Below are 23,253 nucleotides of genomic sequence, written 5' to 3'. Positions count from 1 at the left end.
CTTCCACTTTGTTATAATCCCACTGAGAGTTGACTGTGGAATATTTAGGAGTGAGGAAATTTCATGACTGGACTTGTTGCACAGGTGGCATCCTATCACAGTACCACGCTGGAATTCACTGAGCTCCTGAGAGCGACCCATTCTTTCACAAATGTTTGTAGAAACAGTCTGCATGCCTTGGTGCTTGCTTTAATAAACCTGTGGCCGTGGAAGTGATTGGAACACCTGATTTATATTATTTGGATGGTGAGTGAATACTTTTGGCAATATAGTGTAGACAGTGTATCCCATAGGATAGGAGACTAGAGAACTAGAGACGGGAGAACATTTTGAATAGATTTAATTTTAATGCATCAATTTGGTGAATTTTGAGAACCAAAATATGACATATCAATTACTGACCAATTTCTACAAACTGCTGGTTCTGATACAAATGTTGACATACTGAATGGGGCTGAGGAGTTTAAGCATTAAGTGCTGAGCCTTTATACTATTAGTTTATTATGACTATTATTATTATTATTATTATTATTATTAATTATAATATTAGTTTATTATGACTATTATTATTATTATTATTATTATTATTATTATTATTATTAATAATTATAATATAAGTGGGTGACTATTCCTCAGCCTTCCTTGGTGTTTTGGTTTTGACTCAAGCCCCGTTCACATACGTCGCCACTCGCCCATCTAGCGACGTATGTCGTAGCGGAATGTGGCCAGGACAGGCGATGCGACGTGGGCGGGTACGGAGATACAATCATTTTAACTGTCTGTGATGCGAGTCAAGTGAGTACCAAGCGAGTACCAATCAGAATGTAGAATAGAGATGATTGACAGTTGACGTCAACAGAGAGTTCCACAGTGAGTTGCCGCAGTGATTTTTTTCGCCAGCGAGTAGAATTCAGCGAGAAAGCGAGGGGCGACGGGTGAGTAGCAACGTATGTAAACGGGGCTATGTGTGCATGCGCTGTCAAACTTGCGCAGCTGTGGACGGGTAGGTGCAGGGGACACCTTGCCATGGCATGGGGGAAACAGAACGTTGATGAGCCAAACCAGCCACGAATATTTCCACTTATAATAAGCGCTGCTGCCCTCCTGTTTAGGCCTATCATTAGAGCCGCTAGTTAAGCCCATTTGCCTTGATAAAATAATTTTGGGCGATTATTGAGACTATGGCGGCCTGAATTAGACTATGGCGGTGTGGGAAACACTGCTATATATATCATCGAGCAACCTACTGATTATTCCATCGATTAATCGAGTAATCGGATAAAAAATTAACATTGTATATAGTTCTCATATACACTGTTTATTCCTTAACACATTCCGTCAATGACTAGAAACAGGAATAAATATAAGAAAAAAAGAAAGGGGAAAAAAAAAAGCTTTTTAAATTTAAATCTCAACACAAACAAGAAATCAAAATAACCTTAATTGTTTATAAATCAACTTAAAATGCTCGTCTTTGGTGATATTATAAGCACTGTTAAATGTTATTATCATTTCGACTCCTCGCTACTCCGGTTTGTGACGATTCAGAATGACAACGCTCCGACAGTAAAGGCAGCGTTCCCAGCCTGGCTCTGGCAATACTGCACAATGCCGGCCCGCCTGCAGCGAATTGGAGACCGAATCAAACGACCGGTTCTTAAAACTGGACCGGACTGCCTGGTTCTCGACACCAGCTCGGACGGAGACAGTGAGAGAGGACCGGTATCTTACGGTGCGAGGGGAGGCAGTGAGACAGGACTGGTATCTTACAGTGCTAGGGGAGACAGTGAGACAGGACTGGCATCTTACCGGAGGGGAGACAAGTGTTACGGGCACAGCAACTTTCTGTACGAAAAAAACGTTCGACAGTTGTCTTCATTTTTGACGCTCAACTCACTCCGCCCGATTACTTTTCCTCACAAACATTCACAAAAGAAGAGACTGGGGTCATAGCCAATCAGAGACGAAGGCCCACCCCTACTCAGCCTCTGATTGGCTCAGACTGTGGTGATTCATCACCATATGCTGTGGGGAAAAAAATATTACGCGACACACATTAAACAGACCTGCTGAATGGACCACCAATGTGACCAAGGAACATATTTAGCCGCACTTTTTGGTCGCATGTGCGCCCGAAACCTCTAAGTGTTAGGTCCTCGTCTGAGTAAAGTAGTAGCTGTTCAGCAAACATACCTTAAGAACAACAGTGCTATGATCAAAGTCCTATAGGTAAGAGCATGGAAGTGCTATTTTTTGGGGGGGGGGGGGTGTTGTTAGTGGGTCATGCTATGCAGAGTCGAGGTGAAGTCTGAACAGGTGAGTCTTGAGTCTTTTTCGGAAGATGGCAAATTACTCTGCTGTCCTGACATTGGTCGGGAGTTCGTTCCACCACTGAGGCGCCAGAACAGAGAAGAGTCTGGACTTTGCTGAGCGACATTTGTTTGATTTCAGCGATGGTGGTACCAGCCGACCAGCTGAAGTAGAGGAGCGAAGTGCTTGCGTCGGGGCGTGTGGTTTGACCTGTGTTTGGAGGTAGATGGGTGCAGTTCCATTGATGGCCTTGAAGGCCAGTGCCCTCGTCTTGAATTGGATGTGTGCTGCAACAGGGAGCCAGTGGAGGTCACGGAGGAGAGTGGTCACATGGGAGAATTTGGGTAGATTGAAGACAAGGCGTGCTGCAGCGTTCTGGATACGCTGCAATGGTTTAGTCGGCCAGGCCGGGAGTCCGGCCAGGAGAGAGTTGCAGTAGTCAAGGCGGGAGATGACCAGTGCTTGGACCAGGAGTTGCGTTGCATCCTTTATGAGCAAAGTGTGAATCCTGCGGATATTGTAGAGGGCAAATCTGCCGGATCAGGCCACAGCAGTGATGTTGGGGGTGCAGGATAGTTGATCATCGAGGATTACACCCAGGTTCCTTGCAGTTGATATACTGTGATGCCCCACAGGTCACAGTTCCCCGGGATGAAGAGGAGTTTGGTTTTATTCAGGTTAAGCTTGAGGTGATGCGCAGTTGTCCAGACAGAGATGTCAGCCAGACATTCCGAGATGCAAGTTGCAATGTGAGTGTCGAAGGTTGGGGGAAAAGAAAGGAATAGCTGGGTGTCATCTGCATAACAATGGTAAGAGAATCCATATGATGTGATTACAGAGCCCAGTGATCTGGTGTATAATGAGAACAGAAGTGGCCCTAATACTGAGCCTTGAGGGACACCCGTGTCAAGAGAATAGGGTTTGGACATAGAGCCATTCCATGTGCCCTGAAAGGTGTGATTTGTCAGGTATGATGTGAGTTGATGCTTGACAGGTAGAAGGCAGATTTAGCCGCCGAAACAGTTGAGGTGAAGTCAGAGTAGTGAACAAGGTCTTCATCCTGGCCTGATTTCTTCCATTTACTCTCTGCCGCTTGCAACGCTGATCTTTTGGTTCGCAGAGATTCGGACAGCCAGGGAGGGGGGGGGGGGGGGGGGGCGGGAGATGATCGCGCTGGTCATCAGGTAGGGGGACAGAGAGTGTCCAAAGAAGAGGAGAGTGAGGACATCAGGATGGAGGAAGCTTCCTCAGTAGGCATTAGGGAGAATTGTTTTGTGGATGGTAGTGAGGAAAGAACAGTTGAGGTGAGGGAGTGAGGGATTTCAGGTTGCGGCAGGTGGTGACAGTTCGAGGGAACAGACATGGCGGACTTCATGGGGAGGAAGAAAGTCACAAAGTGGTGGTTGGACATGGTGGGGTAACAGAGAATGCCGAGATGCCACAAGATCTTGTGAAGACAAGGTCAAGTTGGTTCCCGGCCCGGTGGGTGGAGAGGGGGAGAGTGTGACGTCAAATGTGGAGAAGACGTCAACGAATTCAGATGAGTGCAGCTTTCCCGGGGGGATGTTCAAGTCGAGGATGACAAGTGGTGTGCCATCATCAGGGGAACAGCTAAGGAGGGCATCCATCTCATCTAAAAAGTCACGGAGAGGACCAGGTGGGCGATAGATCATTATGATGTTGAGCTTGAAAGGAAGGGTGACAGGGACGGCGTGGAATTCAAGTGCAGATCGGGGTAGGTGGTCCAGGGAAGGAGTCCAGTTCCTCTTCCTTGACCTTTTCGTCTTGGGGAGTGTGAAAATGAGTAGGCAGTTGAGAGGGCAGCTGAAGTGGCAGTTTTTTCTGTGGTGATCCGGGTCTCAGTAAGGGCCAGGACGTGCAGAGTCTGCAGGGAGTCATACGTTGAAATGGCGCTTTCTTGCAGACTGGCAGTTCCATAGCCCCCCTAGTACTTCAAGTTCGGTACCGGTGGAGAGTGGTGGGTAGCAGAGATTGGATGGGTTACAGCCTCGACCGATGGGTCTCTGGCGAAATCTTCTCCGGCTTGATGTCCTGACTGGGATAGGACACATGGCTGCTGTAGGACAACAAGGGTAATACCCAATGGTACCTACGTAAACTGTGTATGTAAGGAAACTAAGGACGATATCAAAATATGTATATCAATGTGTATTAATCTACAATTTTAATACCTGCTCTTGTAAAAGGGGCACCATCTGTTGGTCAGACAGAACTTTATAGAATTCACGTTAATGACTCTAATGACCACTTATTAATTAACAATTAATCAATATATTTAATAAATCAGTTTCATTTCCTTAGATCATAAGTTCTTGAAATAGGGATCTTTGTACTCTGCACAGAAGAAATATCCACGGACAACGACTTTATGCTATAAGGTTATTTATTGATTAACTAGGGATTAAACAAAAGTGAATAAAACAATAACAGATGTGATAAACAAAACACCAATACAACGCTAGAAATATAACTGGAAATGTGATTAACAGCTCATCTAGCACGTTTGGCGATAAAGGCGAGTGTGTTCTTCCTAAGAGTTTGGACTCCTTAGTAAGAGGAAAAAGTGAATAATGGGATAAATGACCTCACAGATATTAGATCTTAACAGACGCTATACCCAGTTTCACCCTGCAACTCGTTCATTACTGTTGAATGCGGATTCTGTCTTACTTTGGGACGCTTCTTGTTTGTTTGTTTGTTTATTTCAAGGGAAAACAGGAATAACATTCACAGTCAATTACAATCATGTCACTTGAAAGGGAGATGGAAGAAGCTTGCGCTTATTCGATTCCAAACCCCCACTCACACCACACTATACAAAACATACAATAAACAGAAACACAAGACAAAGACAGGCCCCAAACACTCTGACCATACACCCCTCTGCCCCATGAAAATACATGATAAACAGTAAACAGAACTCAAGTGTGTAGCTCCACTGGCTCACTGTTCAAAATTGCGCATACATTTATATTTACAATATTCATTCATTTGTACCTGTACAGTTAAATGGACATATGAAATCCACTAAACACAAATACAAAGTAATAAATACAACATTTCTACATTATGAATACAGTTATCAAATTGGTTTATCACACATACCCAGACCCATACACATGCAGTGTGCATGTGCCCGTTTATTAGGGCATCACGCTCTCAAATCTCTTCCTGATACATACTCATTATGTATTTTTTAAACATTTTTTTAAATTGACTAAGATTTGTACATTTTAGATTTTATTTCCTCACTTAGGCTTACTGAAACTCCAAACGGTTGCTCTTCCGTTGGTGACGTAGACCCGAGGGGATCTTCCTTGCCGTGGTCCGAGGGAACCGTTAGCGCCGATCTGCGGTAGTTTAGTAGCGGGCGTCCGTCTTTGCCATAATCCGTCTTAGTTAAACAGCTGTCTTCTCCTTGAATTCGGCCTTGGGTGACTTAGGTATAAGCGTTAGTCAATATGCCAAATCTTTGCGGCCGCCGGTTGAGTTAGCATTGATCAAAAATTCTTGCGGAAGAGAAAAGCTAAAAATGCAAAAATGGAGAATCTAACGTCGAACAAACTATTCTAATAAAAGGTGTAAAAATTGGGAACTAAGAAAAGTACGAAACTTGAAGAGGGTAAGAGCAAAGACGAAGGCCGGATGGCCAGCGCCTGGTGGCACGAGCGGGGAGGCAAGAGCCAGGAGGCCAGACTCTGGGAGGGAAGAGCGCTGCGGGTGTCTTTTATGTCTTTTATGCTGACCGAGGGGGCGTGTCCAGGAGGGACCCGTTCGAGTTACAGTCCGAAATCTTTGTGATTTACACTGTTAAACAAAACGAAATGCAATCATATGACTAGAACGTTTGAACACCATCTCGCCGTTATGGTCAAAGTTGGCACATAGAATGATAGGTCAAAACAAATGAAACATGAACTGTAAACATTTCTCTGTACAAATCATTTTTGGTAGAGTTGAAAGGAACTTTGATCCAACACATACAATGCAAACCTATCAAGCTAGCCCAAACAAGTTTGGGTAACTTAGTAAGCATTTTGTCCTTGGTGATGCGGGCAGATTAATGAGCAAACATATTTTCGTCTGACTGCGTGAGTGCAGTAGTTAAGTCCATTACAATGACAATGTTAATTTTTAGCAATTTTGGTAACTTCTCTGCTTATAATTCCTCAATGATTATTATGGGTGGTTTTAAACTAATGTTGAACACATATCTCATCCTTTTCTTGGATTGGTCAAAATGTGAACATGATTTCCTGCAGAGTTCATGTGACCTCTCTCTGCATGCCAGCAGACCAGGTCATTAGTTTATGACTCCAAGAGGGGAGGAAGGGGTCTTCACCATGACTTAGGAGCAAATGGTGAGGAAGAGATAAGGTGTTATCCTTCATAATTCAATCAGGCTCTCTGTCAAACAAAGGTGTTAATCAATTTCCAGCTGTGTTTAGGTGCCTCAAAGTCTGGTGACTCTGAAGGTCTGGTCCTCCTCGTTCGGGGGTGCGAGGAGAACTTGTAGATGCTCTGATTTAAGGGTTCGTAAATCCTCTAACCGAGCCATAAAGCGGCCTCACATTTCCTTCAGGTCGGTCCAGTGACTTGAAGGAGAATGTTTACTCATCTGTTGCGGTGGGACCTTATTTGCATATCCATTAAGGGTGAATAATTCACCTTCAGTTCATTGAGAGGTCATATCCGAGAATCGTGGGGCTGTGGCCCCTACACTGCGATGGGTGGTGGTTGAGATGTTATGCCTACCTCAATGGACTTCCTCGATGGACTCACACAGATAGACTCCCTTGTCTTTATTCAGCTGTCCTGACTCTCACAGATAGACTCTCTTGTCTTTGTTCAGCTGTCTAGACTCCCACAGATAGACTCTCTTGTCTTCGTTCGGCTGTCCTGACGCTGCAGCTGATGCTGTAGTGACGAGCTCTTAAGTACTTGGTTTACCTCATGCAGGGTTAGCCCCTCCCTCCAATCAAGTCTATTCACTACAGCTGAGATGGCTGAAACTAGTTAATTGCCCACTCAGTATGAACAGCTTTACAAGACTTTAAACAACAAGCTATCTAGACAAGACTAAATTTCAACTAGTTCTACTCACAGAATGCCTAATATACTGTATATGCCTAAACCCAAATCTACAATTAGTTTCTGATTTACCAACAAGATACAAAGCAGCTTCCTTCCTTTCTTCAGACAAAATGTAGTATATATATATATATATATTAGGGCCGGGACTTTAACGCATTAATTAAGATTAATTAATTACACAAACATTAACGCGTTAAAAAAATTGACGCATTTTAATTGCACTTATTTTTGCACCGCGGAACGTTTCTCACTGGAGGAGTTTCAGGCGGACTGATTATACTGGAGCACCAACTAGCGTTCATGACTTCAGACAACAACAAACCACAGTGAACATGAACGAAGAAGCTAATGAGACTGCTTTGGTTAGCCCCGTGGATGGGAAATTTTGTCATAAAAAACGAACAGATTTAAGCGTCGGTAAGAGCATGGTTGTGTGCAAGCTATGCAACAAGGAATTCGCATATCACCGCAGCACATCGAGCTTCAAGTATCACCTCAATGCAAAACATATAGCAGCTAGCGTGGACGCTAGCCTGGTAGCTAGCGTCAGAGGGTTAAACCCTCGCCAACAGAGATGTTTTCCAATAGTCAGGGTTTCCAATGTTCTGAATGTACTTGAAAGTATTGTGTTTTAATTAAAAAAACAAAGTGTTATAGTTTACAGGTCTACCTACCTATAGGCTACCTGAATTTCTGAAATGTACTATATTTCTATGCTATTGCTACACTTAATGGCAAAAATCTCACAGTCATTATTCAATGGTATACTAAAAAATCCATGTGAAAAAAATTACTTCTCACTGTTCTCAGTTCAAATATTTATATGCGATTAAAATGCGATTAATTTCGATTAATTAATTACAAGGCCTCTTATTAATTTGATTATTTTTTTTAATCGAGTCCCGGCCCTTATATATACTGTATATGCTTGAGCAAAGTTAAGATTATTTCAAGTTAAATAAATAATCCTTTATTAGTCCCATGGAGGGGAATTACTGCAGCAAGGTGTGTAACAAGGCAAAACAGAACACGTTTACATAAAACAGTTACAATAAGTAAGTAAGTAAGCATTAAAATAAGTACAATATATATATATATACATATCCATCCATCGTCTACCGCTTATCCTGTATTCAGGGTCGCTATATCTATATGGCATGTTAAATTGATAGTTTTTTCATCCTAACTGTGGGCATTTTTATTTTTCATAAGCTTTCATTTGATATTTTATACAGTAACAAAAATGTCTATGTCCTGTAGATTCATTTTGTTTAATTATTTACAGTTTTGTATTTTGCATGAGTCAAAAAGTTTTGCCAGCAAATGATGGCACTTTTATTGTGGCTGCAGTCAGCATCCTCGATCGCCCCAGGAACACATGTCAGAGAACTTCAATTCATCAGGAGGAGGGAGAGGGAGAGAGAGATCAGCGTTTTGTGTAAGAAAAAAATGCACCTACACACAGTTCTCGCTCTAACACACGGACACACACACACCACATTGGAAACAGACAATTTTCTGGCTCCCTCACGCTCCAGCGATTGCAGTCACAGTGACTGCTGGCTTGCTTTCACACACACACACACACACACACACACACACACTGACTCACACTTATTGTCTCTCACACACATTCTGAGTCACACACACTGCAGCATCCCCCGTCTCTCTCTCTCTCGCTCGCTCCCTCTCTCTCTCTCTCTATCTCTCTCTCTCATCCCGCCTTCTTGCGAGCAGAAACACTCGGGTCTCCATCGTACGGGACCGGCTGCTGCTTCCTTTGAAGCTCCATCTCTCAGCTCACTCTCTACCAATTATTCTTTCTCTTTTTCTTTCCTCTCTCTCTCTCTCTGCTCATCCTGCTGCTGCTGCCTCCCAGTTAAGATCCGGATTGTCTATTGTCGGGGGGGTTTGTGTTGTCAGCTCGAGGAGGAGAACATGCAGCATCCTGGAGGAACATGCGTGGCATTACCCAATGTGGACGCCTGTCCTCAGCTGTCCTGCGCCGCCCTCACCTTCATGTATTTACAGCAGGTGAGTGTGTGTGTGTGCGTGCGCGCATGTGTGTTTGCACATAAATCTTGTGCACATGCCATTGTCTGCTGCTGCTGGGAAGCAGCATGGAACAGAATGACTGCATGCTCTGACTCGCAGGGCAAAAGAGAAATACGAAGAGTGAATGTAGCATCTGTAAATGCGTAGCATCAGTTTGTACCAGTTTTAAGAGTATGGTTGAACTGTGGGGAGCTGATCCTGGGCTCTGCTCCACTCCTGTGAATGTAAGGCAGGTGTGGGGAAGGTTTGGTGTTCTCCCGAGGGTCGGGGTCAGGACTTGCCTCAGCGACATTACAGTTGGTTTCTGTCCCATTAAAAACATCATATTAGCAGAATGCTTTGCCTTCATTTCATTACGTTCAACCCATTATTGCCGGGTTCACAACTCCAAACGCGTTGTGTTATTGTGCTGTGACTTAAATAATGTGTCTTCAATCATAAAAAGGGAAATCTTTTGCAAAAGAACGATGAAATTGATGAGTTCGAGGTCAGCACCTGCACTTCTTTTTATGTGGATAACCTTCGTGCTGCAACAAAGTCTTTTATTTTTTAGACTTTTTGGAAAGTTTTTTTTATAGGACTAATATATTAATAGAAAAAATGACACTTATAATAACAACCAAAGGGATTATTATTATTATTATTATTATTACATATTCTTTTTGTGAGGAATGATCCTCTACTAAGAATGTTATCTTTGAGAAGTTTAAACTAGAGTTTTTTTTTTAAAGGCGTATCAGTATTGTATCATCATCATCATCATCATCATCATGCAAATTATTATTATTATTGTTGACTTTGTTGTTGGGTTGTTTGCTGTCCAGTCAGCCCAGTATGTCAGTCAGTGTTGTGGTGCTGGATGCTCTTTGAACTGGACTTTAACCTTTGAATTTCAATTGTGGGCTCATTTGATTTACTTTGTGTATTACATGAACATTAAATGAATGTAGCTGTTACTTTATGATAATTAAAAAAAATATGTTGATTAGAGAATCACTGGAGTAATAGGGTGCCTCACAGCAAGAGGGTCCCAGGTTTGAGTCTGGGTTCCTTCTGTGTGGAGTTTGCATGTCCTCGTTACCGCAGGTTAATGGATTACTCTAAATGTCCTGTAGTTGTGAGTGTGAATGGTTATCTGTCTCTACATGTCTGTAGCCCTGTGATGGTCTGGAGACTGATCCAGGTGAACCTGGATATGCGCTGATTGAAAATGGAGTGATGGATGGACTAGTCATATTACTCAGAAGAGATGAGAGAATACTAACACTGTGATTTTTGTTTTGATTTGTTTTCAACCAGAATTTAAATCAAATCAACAAATATTTTAAATGGTAATGCAGAAATTACTTTAGAATTTCAAGTTTAAATTGTACATATTTTGAAAAATAAAATGCTTTATCAGTAATATATATATAAATATATTAATTAATACACATACACAGACTTATATTATGCATAATTAACACATGTATATCACATAAATGTATTTATTTGTTAATGTATTATTTTATTGTATCTTCCTTCCTTCCAGTATATTAATATGTATTCAAATCAAATCAAATCAAGCTTTATTTATATGGCACCTTTCATACTCTGCAGTAACACAAAGTGCCCTACAGAAAATAAGAGTGAACAAAACAAAAAACAAAACAAAATGTGAACAACAAAGAAACACCATGAAACCCAAACCTCCCACCCCCACAAATATACACAGAGATACACAGAGACATACACACTCACGCACACATATTGCCAAATGCACAGACATACACTATCTGTCACTGAAGAGACATGGCTGGGCACCAAGATCTGAGGTGAGGAAGAAGCTACCTTTGGGGGCCGACGCACACCGAGAGGAATCATGGTCCATGACTGCAGGGGGCGCCACCACAGGGACCACCCCAGCCTAGGCAGACAGGAGGCTCCACACCAAGGTGTAGAGCTCTCCAGCCACCCGGGCCAGGGCCGTCCACGGGACAGCACCCCCAACGGTGGACCAGAGGCGGTCGGCCCCCAGGAGGAAAACACTGGAAAACCGAGGGGCTAAAACAGTAAAATAAGATAAAAAGGTAGAAGCTAAAAACTGAGGGAATAAAAACAGTAAAATGCATCAAAATCTATAAAATAGACCCAATAAATGAAACAATAAAAATAAATAAATAAATATAATATATAAAACAGTAAAACAGGATAAGCTAAAATAAATAATGTAAAATAGAATCATAATAAAAAATGTAAGAAGCATAAAAGGAATTAGAATGAATAAAACAATTCAGTTAAAAGCCTGATTAAAAAGTATACAAGTATTGTATGTGTACTTTTGTGATGACTATCCAATTATCCTTTTTATACTTTGCAATGTTCCACAATTGTCACAGAGAAAGTCAGATCAATAAAGTGATTCATGAATACATTCATTTACAAAGTGTACAGCGTAGTGTCATAGTGTGTGTAGACTACAGTGTACAGCATAGGGATAGTGTGCGTAGACTACATCGTGTATATCGTAGGGTGATAGTGTTTGTAGACTACATAGTGTACAACCTAGTGTGATAGTGTTTATAGACTACATAGTGTACAACGTAGTGTGATAATGTTTATAGACTACATCGTAGTGTGATCGTGTTTGTAGACAACATAGTGTACAACGTAGTGTGATAGTGTTTATAGACTGTTGTAGTGTGATAGTGTCTGTAGACAACATAGTGTACAACGTAGTGTGATAGTGTTTGTAGACAACAGTGTACAACGTAGTGTGATAGTGTATAGACTACATAGTGTACAACGTAGTGTGATAGTGTTTATAGACTACGTTGTAGTGTGATAGTGTTTGTAGACAACATAGTGTACAACGTAGTGTGATAGTGTTTATAGACTACGTCGTAGTGTACAACGTAGTGTGATAGTGTTTATAGACTACGTCGTAGTGTGATAGTGTTTGTAGACAACATAGTGTATAACGTAGTGTGATAGTGTTTATAGACTACGTTGTAGTGTGATAGTGTTTATAGACTTTATAATGTACAACGTAGTGTGATAGTGTTTATAGACTACATAGTGTACAACGTAGTGTGATAATGTTTATAGACTACATTGTAGTGTGATAGTGTTTGTAGACTACATAGTGTACAATTTAGTGTGATACTGTTTATAGACTACGTCGTAGTGTGATAGTGATTGTAGACTACGTAGTGTACAACGTAGTGTGATAATGTTTAGATTATGTCGTAGTATGATAGTGTTTGTATACTACATAGTGTACAACGCAGTGTGATAATGTTTATAGACTACGTTGTAGTATGATAGTGTTTATAGACCATGTTGTGTATGATGTAGTGCGATAGTGTTTGTAGACTACATAGTGTAAGGTGTAGTGCGATAGTGTTTACAGTCTACATAGTGTAAGGTGTAGTGTGATAGTTTGTAGACTACATAGTGTAAGGCGTACTGTGATATTGTTAGTAGACTACACAGTGTAAGGCGTAGTGTGATAGTGTTTGTAGACTACATAGTGTAAGGCGTAGTGTGATAGTGTTTGTAGACTACATAGTGTAAGGTGTAGCGTGATAGTGTTTGTAGACTCCATAGTGTAAGGTGTAGCGTGATAGTGTTTGTAGACTACATAGTGTAAGGTGTAGTGTGATAGTGTTTGTAGACTACATAGTGTAAGGTGTAGTGTGATAGTGTTTGTAGACTACATAGTGTAAGGCGTAGTGTGATAGTGTTTGTAGACTACATAGTGTAAGGCGTAGTGTGATAGTGTTTGAAGAGTACATAGTGTAAGGCAGGGATGCCAGGGTCAAATTGGACAGGGGGCCAGATTTTTTTCAAGTGAGACCTCAGGGGGCCGGATTACACTTTCGGACTGAAAAGGCCAAACATTGACTCAACACATGGATAGGTAGGCCTACACATCAAAAAGAAATTGCATTGGCACCAAAATAGCCTCACAGTGAGGCCTAAATTACATACATTACAAAGGACGATGATTGACAGGCGCTCTCCTTCATACAATCACATGCACACTACATGGCTGCACCTGATTGGACTATTGCTTTCACAGCTGTCCTGTCTGCTCCCGGATTTCAAACCGACCAACATGGCGGCTCGTTTGAAAACGTCTTATTTTATGACAATAGTTCACCGAAAATGTGTTTCTGAAAACATTTTAAGCGAGAAATAAGCTATGCAGTTGCTGTCTTTATATTAGATCGACAACATTCAGTTTAAAAGATTTTCGAGAGCTTGCGGGAGGCAGCGGCACACCGTCTCTCCACACTCTCCGTGAGTCGAATGCATTGCAGGGCATACCGTAAATCCTTTAATATAGAACTCAGCCAAAATCTTCGCGACGCGAACCTGACTGAATGAATGGGAAGGGTGGAAATAACGCTGCCTGTCGACACTTGCCCCGGCCAATGTGACTGGCCGGTAATAGAATACAGGCCAGTATTAGAGGATTTACAGTATATATATATTTTTTTAAATAGATAAAATAATAATTAAAAAAAATATTCTCCCCTTATCACCCGCGGGCCGGATGTGACGTACACAGGGCTTGAAGCAGGAAAAAATCCTGTGCCTGAAATTTTTTTATGCATTGGGGAGAAGAAAATTCTGAACATTTGCAATCTAAATGAATTAATCTGGGGTCCGTTTCACAAAGCAGGTTTAGTGAAAACCTTGAGTTAGTTAACCCTGAGATGAGGGAAACTCTGTTTTTTCGGTTTCACAAAGCCAGTTCAGCATAAATCTGAGTCAGTTACCCGGGTAACATACTCTGTGAACCTAACCTGCTCGCTAGCAGGTTTGCTTCAACAAACCCTGAGTTTCTCCCTACATGTCTCCGCCTTTTTCCGGAATCTGAACCAACTCTGAAAAAAATGTGCCGTCCTTTCATCGTCAACCTAATCGATATGGAAATAAAAGTGATTCTAGCAGCTTTGCGTTGGGAGACAATTTTGATTACCTTTCCTTCCAATCACATTAGATATTATCTACACAATATTCTCCGACATTTTCAACATTTCATATTGCGGACATAATCCGCAACCAGATTCTTTGCGGAGGTAGTGTTTTTGCGAACGGGAGATTTATGAAATGTTTAAGTACATTTCTGTGTTGAAATACCTGCTTATATTTACTGTTTAAGTGAAATATGATTCAAATCATATGCCTTAGTCAACGTATTTGCGCAATATTCTTACGCTTAATTTTCAACTGAGATTGGGATTACACCCAATGAAAATGATAATTCATTCAGTGCGCTACTTTGTGAACTACGGGAGTTGAACCTCTGTCGCCTGCGCTGTGGGCAGCGTTGCTAACCATTACACCACAGTGTCGCTTTCTCAGGATGAGCTCATTTTCTACATAAACACTCAGTAATATCTAATAACGCTCTCCCGGTTGCCATGGTGAATCGTAGTATCGGAGCTCCATTGATGATGGCTTTATAGAGTCGGCAGGCACGCGTGTAACTCAGAGTTTACATACTCAGAGTTGACTGAACTAATTCAAATCCGCTGTTCTGAAACTGAAAACTCAGAGTTGCCCATCTCAGAGTTGATCAACTCAGAGTTCAGTGTTAGGTTCAGAGTTTGTTGAACCTGCTTTGTGAAACGGGCCCCTGGTGCACTTTGAGAGTAAACCCACATTATAGTTTGAAACAACATTCAAAACACACACAGCCAGTATCACTAAGCATAAAGTCCGCTAGCTTAATGCTAACGTATAATACCTCAGAAATTAGCATCACCAAGGGCGTAACTTTGAGTTGAACATTGGGGTGGTTGAGATTTCCACCTGTGAAGCAGGTATATATATATATATATATATATATATATTCTTTGGCCACCAGCCACTGCGGCAGGTTTGGGTTTACCAGCCCAGATATATAGTTTGTGCCTAAAATAAAGTTGACCGACTCAGAAAATGCATAAAAATGTTTCTTGAACGTGTACAAAATACACATTAAAGTGTGTGCAAGTGTTCTTGTTAGGACTCATGGTCCTTAATTGTCTCTAACTTTAAGTATTTTGTCCCGATTACAAATGGGTTTGTAGTGTTTCCCACAGGATCTTTGGAGACTATGGTGGGGGGATTGCGATCCTCTAGGGGGGTCCGGGGGCATGCCCCCCCAGGAGAAAATTTTGAATAATTTCATTTTAATGCATCAATTTGGTGAATTCTGAGAAACAAAATATGACATATCAATTACTGACCAATTTCTTACAAACTGCTGGTACTGATACAAATGTTGACATACTAAATGGGGTTGAGGAGTTTAAGCATTCAAGAAAAGATGAGAACAAAAATGACTAAAACACAATTCGTTTATTATTATTATTATTATTAATGATAATAATAATAATAATAATAATAAAAGTGGGTGACTATTCCTCAGCCTTCCTTGGTGTTTTGGTTTTGACTGAAGCCTCGTTCACATACGTCGTCACTCGCCCATCTCTGAGAGACAACTGTCAATGAATGTGAATGTGTTCTAGCGGAATGTGGACCAGGACAGGCGATGTGATGTGGTCGATCGGAGATAAAATAATTTTAACTTTCTGCGATGCGAGTGAAGCGAGTACCAATCACAATGTAGAATAGAGATGATCGACAGTTGCCGTCAACAGAGAGTTCCACAGAGAGTTGTCGCTTGAAGTCGCCGCCGGTGGCAGTGAGTTTTTTTTGCCAGCGAGTACAATTCAGCGAGAAAGCGAGTGACGGGCGAGTAGCGACGTATGTGAACGGGGCTATACGCGCACGCACTGTCGAACTCGCCAGCTGGGGGGGGGGGCAACCGTGAGTGGTGGCACTGGAGCCCTAGCAGTAGCTACCTCCTGTTGGGAAGATACTTTTATTCTTTTGCTTTTTTTCGCGTGCTTTCTTCATACCACCGCTGATGCGGGGAGAGACCGGGAGAGACCGGGAGAGACAGTAGAGAAGCGCAGGTCCGGCAAGGTGGGCGAAACCAAATCTCAGAGCGGGAGGGGGCACAGACAAACGTCACTATTTTTTACTGGTAAATTGAGAAAATCTACCACACTGTTGTGATTATAATGCTGAACATTCAATATCAATAATTGTGATATCATATTGGGTGGGTTGTGGTGGCTGGTTTGGATTATTGGGTGGGTTGCAACCCACCCATCCCCCCCATAAATTACGCCTATGAGCATCGCTATCGCTAGTTCGCGGCAATCGACAGCGATAGCAGTAAAGCTGCTAAAAGCTGTTTTAATTCTGGCTTTAGCGCTGTTAACACGTCACAGTTTTAATATTTTTCATGCGAGAAAGTCACAGTTTAATCCAGTGCAGAGTCTGTGGGAGCCGCGACCGGTGACCAGGGCAACGGCTGTCACAGCGGCGGCAGCGCCGGTCTACTGATCTGATCGCCCAGGGCCAACCTCTGTCGTCATCCCGGGGGAGAAAAACGAGCCAAGTAACTTATCCGCACGCTTTTAGAGGTTTGCCGCTGGCTGGTTAAATTATTTTTATTAGATTAATGTTGGTCTCATTGATGAAATCTAACAACTGTGGCAGTCGCATTAGTTTGTCTGAATGAAAAGTGTGCAGGGCTGCCTTTGGGCTGATGTTATCAATCGCTCTGGCTACGTTGTCCCGGTCCGAGGTGCCTGGAAACTTAAGGCCCGCCCTACTCTGCTCTGATTGGCTAGAACTCCTTGGTTACCTTGAGTACCATTGGTAGTTGGAACTATCACTTTAAACGACTGGTTACAGTTAAAAAAAAAACAAAAAACACTTCACCAAAATATTGCTACGCCGGATTTCCGGCACCGTGCCGGAGGTCTTCAAGCCCTGCGTACAGTCGGGCCGGGTCCGGCTCGCGGGCCGTAACCCTGGCATCCCTGGTGTAAGGCATAGTGTGATAGTGTTTGTAGACTAAGTTGTAGTGTGATAGTGTTTATAGTCTACATAGTGTAAGGCGTAGTGTGATAGTGTTTGTAGACTACATAGTGTACAGCATACTATGATACTGTGTGTGTGTGTTTGTGTGTGTGTGTCTGTGTGAATAAAGAAGCTGTGGAAGGAAACACAATCACGTGTTGCAGGCTGCTTCCCTACACTGTCCTCATATTCCTTGATCATTACACAACCCACAGATCAATCATCAGTTGTGATCAGTCCCAGTAGGTGGGGCTACATTGTTACACTGTGCATTCTATATGGTATCATTAAGTGCAGACATCAGGCAGACTGAACAGCAACACTGAAAATGTAACTGGATGTCCTGCAATGAAAGAAAATATGTGATGTAAATTAAAAACAACATCTAAGTGAGTCAAGCAAATTAGGAGTAAAAGTATAAGACCAATTCATATTAGAGACATGTAACTGAACTCTGAGATTTGGCAGTAAAGGAGGATTTTCTAGTCAATAAGGAATTTGACTAGAAATTCCTATTGAATTATTGAATAGTTAATATAGACAAAATAGTTGATAGTTTTCTGCATATTTAACACACTTAAATGTTTCAGATCATCAAACTCATTTTACATACAAGATAAAGACAGAGTGAACACAAAATAATTTTATTTATTGAAGGAAAAAACTATCCAACCCTACCGGGCCCTCTGTGAAACAACAATTGCCCCCTCGGTTACTCAATCAACTAGGGCTGAAACGATTACTCGAGTTATTGGAGTAACTCGATTCCAAAAATGCTTGAGGCAAAAACTCTGCCTCATCTCAGCGTCAGGCAGGCACAAACCGGAGCAGTGAGGAGTCAGACATGATAACAACATTTAACATGATAATATCACCAAAGACGAGTGTGGCCCGTCTAACTGTGAGCAGCAGATCTAGAGAATCTATATAACACCGACAACGGCACCTTAGGACTTTCACCTAAAGAGTATACTCCTTTAACTTTAATATCTCAGAGGGGGGTTTCCCGAAAACATCCCATACACAGGTCCGCACACAAATGAATACAGGCACGTATGATGTATAAGTTAACAATCTTTATTTCTTGCAGTAAACAATTTTATTAAGTTAGCTCTAAAACATTTATATAGTTCTTTTCTTTAATGTCAGACAAGATTTAACTCCAGTAGCTTCAAAGCTTGTCTATGGACTGGTTACGCTAAGTACGCAGAGCAACGCGACTGGTTACAACTAAACAGAGCAACGCTAATTAATCAAAGCGAGGCTAATAAAACAGAGGCTAACTACCCAGAGCAACACTAATAAAACAGAGGCTAAATACACAGAGCAAGGCTAGTAAAAGGAGAGGCTAGGCATTAAAGGCAAAAGTTTGGAGGCAAGAGTTTGGAGGCAAGACAGGGCACACAGCAGCCCAACGCCAGACAAGCTTCAAAAACAAAAGCAATCGTTAGTGACAACACCTAAACACACTTAGCAGAGAAAAATAGCACTTAGCTCATAGCACGGGTTACCTGCATCGAGCACGCATCAGCGCTAATAGCCGTTAGCAGCTACGGCGGCAGCAGCGGAGAGCTAACCGGACAGGGGGACACACACACCCACACCATCCCGGCCCACCGCGCCAACCTACAACAAAGGACCGTCAGCGCAGCATCTTATTACCTCGTCACGTCGTGAGACTGCGCTACATACCTGCGGAAAACCGCACAGACGCCGGGATATGATGGCTCGGCGGAGCTGCCAACACGCAGCACCCGCTTCGGCAGAAGGGAGAGAGAGACTAAATAACCGGGGGGTATATAAACCACCCCGCATTAGCGGCCGAGGCCACGGCGGCACTACAGGTGCCGGAAAGGGGCGTGTCACACCTGCCGCGATCGCCCTGCCTGTCGCAAAACAGACAAACGAGGACATCAAAGAACCGAAATGAATAGACGCCATATATCATCCGGTTACACAAGCATTTAAGTTTATTTTTAAACTATTATTTGTTTGTGTGATATTTAAATAAAGAAAAAAATCCTCATTTATCTTTAGCTTTTTTCCCCCCTCTTTTTTTCGTATCTTTATTCCTGTCATTGACCGAATGCGTTAAGAAATTAACAGTGTATATGGGAACTATATACAATGTTAATTTTTATCCGATTAATTGATTAATCGATGGAATAATTGGTAGATTACTCGATTATAAAAAGATTCGATAGCTGCAGCCCTTCAATCAACCCAAAGACCAAATTGAATTGATAATTGGGTTAAATTACACAAAACACACCAGGAATGATTCCTGCCAGACCTGTCCTATCTGACCACTTAAATAGAACCTGTCTGGCAATGTGAAGCTAAAAGGTCTCAAAACGCAGCACATGATGCAAAAGTACAAATGAGGAAAGAAATCATTCCATTTATCTGGAATGGGTTACAAAGTCATTTCTCCGGCTCTGGACTCCAGCGAACCACAGTGAGAGCTAGGGATGGGTAAAAATATCGATTCAGCAATGCATTGCGATTCTTTTCCCCGCAATTCAATATTGATTCAGCCATCTTCTGAATCGATTCAAGCCCCTGGCCAGTGGGGACGCTGTGACCGACACCCTCGTGTGATTCGCGCTGTACGGACGGGGGCCGCACTAGACCAAACCATTACAATATGGCGACCGGAGTGAGTACAGCGTTCACACCGGCCGCGGAAGCGCCGCGAATAGGCGCGTAGCGGAGCCCGCTTCCTTTCGGCTCCCTTGTTAAGCGATAGTGTAGTTCACACCAGACACGGAGCGCCGCGAATACGCGCGGCCGTCCCGCGCCGTGAAGCGATCGTTTCGGCGTCTGCTGATATCGAAGCATTTCAATCAATATCGAATCGAATCGATATTGAATCAAATCGTGACCCAACGAATCGAAATCGAATCGAATCGTGAGATTCTAAACAATACCCAGCCCTAGTGAGAGCCATTATTAACAAATGGAGACAACATGGAACAGAGGTGAACCTTCTCAGGATCCACCAGCCACCAAAACTCCACCACACCACATCGGCAACTTATCCAGGAGGTCCCAAAAGAGCCCGGAATAACATCTAAAGAACTGCAGGCCTCACTTGCCTCAGTTATTGTCAGTGTTCATGTTATGAACTGGATTTGATCCAGCCCCAAAAGCACAACTCAAACCACTGATGACAGTGAATAGGAAGTCTTTAAATGAACAGCAAGTGGAAATAGTGCGAGGTCCTAGGTCCTGACGTGACTTGTACGTTCACCAGTGACGAGGGTGAAGGTGTTGTGGTGCGGCGAGGCGTGGTGAGGTCCGTCCTCTCGTGCGTACTCTCTTTGCAGGGAAACACAGGAGATTGAGACAGCGTGCAGGCAGAATCCACAAGCAGGCGAAGCAGTTGCGAACAATATCACAGGCACACGCCTCAAGCTAGGCACACGCTAAATGACGTTAGCAGTTGCTATCTATGAGTAAGTTAGCCAGCCTACCACTGTGTAGCGTGTACTCCTTGCCGTTTATCGATGAGAGACGACACGGCCGTGTTCACAGAATCTGGTGCACTCGCACTGACGAGCACTCGATGGGAGGGAGGGAGGAGCTTGGTGGTAGAGTGGGAGGGGCCTGAGTGTTGGAAACATTCCAAATTTGACTGAGTCAACTCGATCTGCCAGACTTGCCGACTGCAGCTTTAATCATGTTCAAAATATTTTTCGCAAAACAGATTTGAATGTCTTTTAGATTTGTCTCCTGGCAAACCCAAATATGGAACGGCAGTTCAGAAAGCTCTCCTAAAACATAGTACTTTCTACGACTAAAGTGCACTATGAATCTTGTTTCATTTTTATGTCTCGTAAACCAGCAGACTGATGTTAGTGTCCCTTTTAGTACCGCAAGTTTTATTGCGTTTATGTTTTGTTTCAATTTCATAACCATTTTAAATCAAACCATGATATTTTTTTATTTTTAATAAACCTACAACGTTGTTGTTTTGTTTGAACCAGGTGTTCTAAACAGTTTAAAAAAGCTGTTTTGTCTTGAAACGTAATTGAAAGTGCACTTTCTGTCACATACATGCAAATGCAAAGGCCATACCTAAATATAATAATGGCTAATACAATCAGACAAGCGTTACAAGAAGAAAGTGAAATAGCTTTTATGAGCTGCTGTTAATATCCCAACCTTGCAATGAATTCTATTTCCATCGTACATTGTTTCTGTGACCCACTTCTCCACCACATCGGCATTGTGGGCCGTTGCCACATCTGGAAGCAGCGAGGGAGGAAGAAGATGCAAGAGGAAAATGAAAGTGTGACCGAGCAAAAGCCTGAAGCAGGGGAATATTGGAATGGTGTTTTAGGATGAAATGGCAAAATGACGAGCAGAGAATATTACTTCTGCAATCTGACAATTCGTCATTAAGCAACTTTACTCCATTAGTCTCGTTCCTTTATCTGGCGCTTTCATCCCTCGCTGCTGCAAGAGCTTTTGTTTTCACGGCGCAACGTTGGAGGATTCCAGATTGTGCTAATGTGTTGGCATGTTATGCCCGAGCGTGCGTGTAGGTGTGTGTGTGTGTGTATGCGTGTGTGTGTGCGTGTGTGTAGGTGCGTGCGTGTGTGTATAGGTGCGTGTGTGTGCGTGTGAGTAGGTGTGTGTGTGGGGAAGCTGGGTCTTTGAAGCTATATATAGGCGAGCCATGTAAGACATTTTGAATACATCTGAAGGCCTTCAGGGATTGTGTGTGTGGATACGTTTTCAGACCGCGCTGCACATGCATTGGTTTCTGATCTACATTTTGATTCACCCCTCAATGATTACTCAGATACATTTTTCATCGTCATATGTCAGTCCATCACAGAAATCATTCTGTACAAGAGTCAATGCAGCCAGGTTTAATCATGTACACATTGTGGTCTGCTGCTCCTGTGTGTGTGTGTGTGTGTGTGTGTGTGTGTGTGTGTTAGTGTGTGAATGTTGTTGGGGAAAATCAATTATGCACTGAGCCAAGAGTAAAGAAGAAGTGTGACCTTTGTGAAATATTAGTGCTGGTGTCATGAGCGTAACTGCACTGCATTGTAGCTGTTATTGTTCCATATGCTGTTCACAAAGGGGTCACTTGAGCTCTCTATTCAATAGGAATGATCGTTCCCTCTCTATGTATGTACAGTCATTGCATATCAAAGCCAACCCTTCCTGTTGCTCACAATAAGAGCCTAGAGGGTGGACAGCTTGCTCTGAGCTGATGTAAGGCTTTTAATGTGGAGATCTAATATTCTTCTTTCAACTACAAATGCAGGTTATTACGAACTGTTGGGTATTTATGGAATGGACCACCGGAGGAAAATGAATGGGGGGGGGGGTATGTCTTAATATTCTTTGTTGAGGGGTGGGTCACCCAACAATTTTTAGTCTAAGGGGGTTTCCTCAGCTTTTGTCATGAAAACAGCAACATTTCAAATAATATAAAAATACATCTCAGCAACACATTCATTTTTAAAGTTATATTTTTGGCCTTTTATTGTGGGTGGATATTGTGGGGTCCAATAAAACATTCTGTATGAAATCTTTATATATATACAAAGATGCACAAGCACATACACGGGTACGCAATGTGGACATGACTTTCATTGATAGGCAGTCCCTCTCATTATCGCTCAGTGTTCGCCATCGAAACGTTTTATGACTGAAAATACTGTTGATGACTGTGTAGGACACAGCGTGATTCTGGGTCGGGCTTGGGCTTCAGACTCGTGGTGTGAGCGGGACTGGAGTGGAACCGGTCGGTACTTTTATAATAAAAATACCGCTGCAAAATTCGCTTCCCGCTTGTGGTTGACTAGAAATATGACGCCGGAGCAGAACCGGACGGGA

General features: G+C 42.5%; 1 protein-coding gene across 2 annotated transcripts in view; it reads left to right on the top strand.

Annotated features, from left to right (window-relative positions):
* The first annotated feature begins 9,309 nt into the window (after positions 1–9,309).
* Positions 9,310–23,253, top strand: part of rbfox1 (RNA binding fox-1 homolog 1) — a 238,237-nt gene continuing 224,293 nt past the window's right edge. For both annotated transcript variants that reach the window (XM_084036241.1, XM_084036242.1), the window contains exon 1: positions 9,310–9,459. In XM_084036241.1, coding sequence (XP_083892367.1) covers positions 9,364–9,459 — 96 coding nt within the window. In that variant the 5' untranslated portion in view covers positions 9,310–9,363. The remainder of the gene's footprint in view (positions 9,460–23,253) is intronic.

Source organism: Eutrigla gurnardus, assembly GCF_963514095.1.
Source record: "Eutrigla gurnardus genome assembly, chromosome: 20".
NCBI lineage: Eukaryota > Metazoa > Chordata > Actinopteri > Perciformes > Triglidae > Eutrigla > Eutrigla gurnardus.
This window is presented reverse-complemented; position numbering and strand designations above follow the sequence as displayed.